General features: G+C 39.8%; 1 protein-coding gene across 2 annotated transcripts in view; it reads left to right on the top strand.

Annotated features, from left to right (window-relative positions):
• FRS2 (fibroblast growth factor receptor substrate 2) overlaps nucleotides 1–4066 on the top strand; it is a 24536-nt gene extending 20470 nt beyond the window's left edge. For both annotated transcript variants that reach the window (XM_045292154.1, XM_004700456.3), the window contains one exon: nucleotides 1255–4066. In XM_045292154.1, coding sequence (XP_045148089.1) covers nucleotides 1255–2205 — 951 coding nt within the window. In that variant the 3' untranslated portion in view covers nucleotides 2206–4066. The remainder of the gene's footprint in view (nucleotides 1–1254) is intronic.
• The last annotated feature ends 611 nt before the right edge of the window (nucleotides 4067–4677 follow it).

Genomic DNA, 4677 nt, shown 5'->3' with positions numbered 1-4677 from the left:
TATTCCCACTCCTGTTCCTGGATTCTGCGTGTTGTTGTTTTAATTTGAGAAGAGAAATATCTGGCAGATCATTATCTAAGTATTAGGTGTGATTCTTTTTTGTAAACCGTATTTATTATTGAGGTTTAATATTTTTAAAACCAGTATCATTTGTTCCTTACATAATAATTATAAGTTCTTTATTTGCTCTAACTATGTTATTCTAGTTTTGCATTCTAATTCTGGGTTTTTTTACGTTTTTGTATATATACTTCAAAAAATATTTGTATTTTAGCTACAAACGTTCTATTGAGGTACTTTTGGGTATGAAATTTTTTTGAAACCCGTTCAGAGTTTTTCATGCAGTGCATTTTCCATGAACCTTTTGAAGACCCCGGTCGCGTAGCGGTTACACTTCTGGTTGCAAGGTCAGCAGTTTGAAACCACTGGCCACTTCTTGGGAGAAAAGAAGAGGTTTTCTCCTCCTGTAAAGAGTTGCAGTCTCTTAAAAAAAAAAGAGCTGCAGTCTCAGAAACCCACAGAGGCAGTTCCCCCTGTCCCTTAGGGTTGCTGTGAGTCGGCATCGACGCAACGGCAGTGAGTCTGTGTAGTTACATATAGTCTGCAAATAGCGATAGAGCTATCGCTTCGATATTTGTGACTACTAAATTATGTCAATATCTTGACTTCTTAGAGTTGCTATAATAAAATTACCACAAGTAGGGGGCGTTAATAAACAGCAATGTATTTTCTCACAGATGAGGAGGTCTGAAATCAGGATGCTGGTTCTAGGGAAAGGTGATCTCTGTCTTTCTAGGGGAGTCTTCTCTGGGCAGTCATTGGGAGAGCACCCCCATGTGACTGACTCATCCGCCTCTGGGCGTCCTTCCATCTGTGCCTGCCTGTTCTTTGTACTGGGTATCTCAAAATGTACTGGTTTAAGACAACACCCTGCACTGGTAAGGCCTCATTAACACAGAGAAGAAAACTCTCCCAAAGGGGATGAACCACCACTATAATGTGTCGGTTAGTATTTACCACATGTAATTTGAAGGGACACAATTCAAGTCATAACAAATGCTTTATTGAGAATTTCTAGAATGATAGCAGAGTAGTAATCTTTATTTTTTTAACAGAATACGTCTTGTGTTTCACAGTCAACTATAATGCTGCGTGCGTTATTTAATGAAATTAACTGGTGTGGCCTGCCACTTTCTGTTTGTGTTTTGCTGTTGTTTTTAGCAAGTTCCTGACTCACCTTTTGTTTCCTTTCAGGTACATACCTATGTCAACACTACAGGTGTTCAAGAAGAGCGAAAAAACCGAACCAGTGTACATGTCCCGCTGGAGGCCAGGGTTTCTAATGCTGAGAGCAATACCCCAAAAGAGGAACCAAATAGTATTGAAGACAGGGACCCTCAGGTTCTTCTTGAGCCTGAAGGAGTCAAATTTGTTTTAGGACCAACTCCTGTTCAGAAGCAATTAATGGAAAATGAGAAACTGGAGCAACTTGGAAGAGATCAAGTTAGCGCAAGTGGAGGAAGTAACACAGAACGGGACACTGGATATGACAGTGATGAGCGCAGAGATGGACCCTCTGTTAACAAACTAGTGTATGAAAACATAAATGGGCTATCTATCCCTAGTGCCTCAGGGGTCAGGAGAGGTCGTCTGACATCCACCAGTACCTCAGATACCCAGAACATCAACAACTCAGCTCAGAGGAGAACTGCATTATTAAATTATGAAAACCTGCCATCTTTGCCTCCTGTTTGGGAAGCCCGCAAGCTTAGTAGAGATGAAGATGATAACTTAGGACCAAAGACTCCATCTCTGAATGGCTACCATAATAATCTAGATGCAATGCATAACTATGTAAATACAGAGAATGTAACAGTGCCAGCAAGTGCTCACAGAACAGAACATTCAAGGTGTCGGGACTGTGCACCAACAGTCTTTAACTTTGATATCAGACGCCCGAGTCTGGAACACAGGCAGCTCAATTACATACAAGTTGACTTGGAAGGTGGCAGTGATTCGGATAATCCTCAGACGCCAAAAACGCCTACCACGTCTCTGCCACAAACGCCTACCAGGCGCACCGAGTTGTATGCTGTGATAGACATTGAGAAAACTGCTGCTATGTCAAATTTGCAGAAAGCACTGCCACGAGATGATGGTACATCTAGGAAAACTAGGCATAATAGTACTGATCTGCCCATGTGAGCCTGGAAAGCATTACATTGTGTGCACCTTTGTGAAGTTTTAAAATATGAAGATGCAAGTGCTTCATGTTCATTTCTAAACACTAACTTTTTATAGACTGATACAATTTTGTTTCCTGACTATTCCATGTGCTTCTTTAAAGGGAATTAATGTAGAGCAGGTACTCATTAAGGAACACTAATTTCATTATATACTACTCATTCTTGTACAGCAGCACTCCCATTTTCACAGTGCCTATTTAAAACGAGAGTCTGAGTAAGTGACATGCTGGTTGATTTCTCTTGATGTTCTGGACTTATGCATATCATTCATGTGTAAGTCATGGCTGGCATTGAAAACATTTTATAAAGCCTCTTGATAATGTGCATTGCTAGCGGATAACTGTAGGATTTGAAAGTAATATGTGTAGATTCACTGTCCATGGTATGTGGCCGCCAGCATGTAACATGAGGAATCCTTTATTTCCTTCACTAATGGCTTTTCAACTTGAGCCAAAACCTATGTAAAGGAAATATAAATACCACACTTCCTTATATACCAGTCAGCTCCTTTGCCTTGAGCGTCATTGGAGAGAGTCCCCGGTCCATGGATCAGATTGGCTGTTGGTGTGTGAGAAAGGCGAGAAGGAGAAAGGACTTTATGTTTACTCATCTCATGATGTCATTTGAAGGGCATGCGCAGATCTCTTCATCAAAATCATAATAGGCTCATGAATCAGTCTCAGGTCACTTTACCCAAAAGCATTTGAAAATCTGAACCACGATCTCTGAAATTTCCTGTCCTATAAATAAGTATCATTGTCTTCTGGAGGTATTTGTGCCATTTGGTTTCCGTTTACCTTCAGGGGGGTTTTCCTTTGGTGTTTGGGGTATGTTGTTTTGTTGCTTGATGTCTTTTTCAACTTAAAATGCCTAAGTTTGTATATAGTTTATTGGATTATATGTTCATTGTTGTTTGGTTTGCATTTTTTCCCCCGTCAAATTAATGATTTTGAAGGTTCATTTGGAACTTACTGTTATTCTATAACAGGGTTGCCCTTGTTCAGTATTTATTTATTTGCTGTTTACTTTTCTAGTTGATAAAAACATTTTTTCAAATTTTAATTTCACTTGTGTCCATAGGTGATCTTTTTAGCAGCTGAGAAAAAAAGAAAAGATAGTTTGCCCATGCAGAGTTTACCCTAAGGCACGGTGTTCGCTCTGTGGGCACTCCTCCCAGCACTTTAGCAGTGACTCACTCGGTTCCATGGCTGCACTCGTCCGCTGCCCGCTGTTTGTTCCTCAGCTCTGCTGCGCTTTCACTCATAGCTGGACCTTTGAGTATCTCTTGATGACTACAGAATATTAATATTGTTGCCAGCAAAGCAGGTTCAAGTGAAAGTCTTGTAGCAATGAGACTGTGTCATACGTAAGGATTTAGGATGAATTGAAGTTCATTTGAACGGATGAGAGTCCTTGAAAAGCAAGCATGTTCTGGTTTCCCAAACACTGGAGCATATCAAAAGGTTAGGTGGAGTGCAGGTTTGGTCACCGTACAAAATATTTCACTATCTTCACAGAACCCGCGCAAGTCTGAGCTTGTGATCGGGATCGACCAGATGTAATTAAGGAGAATTCAGCAAGAAAAAGTGTCAGTCCAAATCACCTCCAGCCTAAACATCAACAATGTGTTAGCAGAACCATCGAGCAGGACCATTATAAAGAAAAGAAATGATAAAGGCGTCCTTAGCATTTTCAGTGCCATTGGTTGGTGTGCATAGCAGATTTTCTTTCTTTCTCGTGTGTGACCTGGGTGCTTGTTAAAGAGTTTGCTGTTCTTTAAAAAAGAGATCAGTGGCATAGGTGTGCAGTTTCCATTTTAATATTTTTAAATATTTTTAAAGCTCCATGTGTGCTTCTGAGTAGATTGCTAATTGTGCCAAATTTCTGTGATGATTTTGTAATATGGAATGAGAGTGGCAATGGAATGAATGCACATGGTTTTCTGAGAACAGGCAGTTGAGACAGCACACTAACCTCCAAGGGAAAGGGCTGATCTATTTCTTCATTTTGGGGGTTACTTTTTTATCTTTCTCTCATCCTTTCCATCTTTTCCTCCAGCTTCCAACTAGGTTTTTTTGTTTTTTAAGGTAACTTTGAATATAATCATTACAGTTTATGCTTTAAATACTATGTGCTTTAACAATGAAAATGGGACCAATTGCTAAGAATTTTACGTTCGGTTCTGTATGAGTATTAGGGAGGTGTGTACAACTGGCGATAGTTTCTACTCTTCTGGAAGTCACCTGTGTTCCTATTTAATAAAAAGTAATTTAGGGCACTCTCTTGAAGTAGTCTAGTATTGGGCATTAAGCTCTTTCCGGGGGGAAAAAAAGTTTCTAATTACTAAGTGTATTTTAGAATGAGATATTTTGTTGGCAATATTGTTAAAGTGTGGCCATTAAGTCTCAGGTTTTCTGAGGCAAACCTAATT

The sequence above is a fragment of the Echinops telfairi genome, unplaced genomic scaffold, assembly GCF_000313985.2.
Source record: "Echinops telfairi isolate 266 unplaced genomic scaffold, ASM31398v2 ScPeMD7_2;HRSCAF=8, whole genome shotgun sequence".
In the NCBI taxonomy this organism is placed as follows: domain Eukaryota; kingdom Metazoa; phylum Chordata; class Mammalia; order Afrosoricida; family Tenrecidae; genus Echinops; species Echinops telfairi.
The sequence above is the reverse complement of the archived record's forward strand: the minus strand, read 5'-3'. Positions and strand labels throughout refer to the sequence as shown.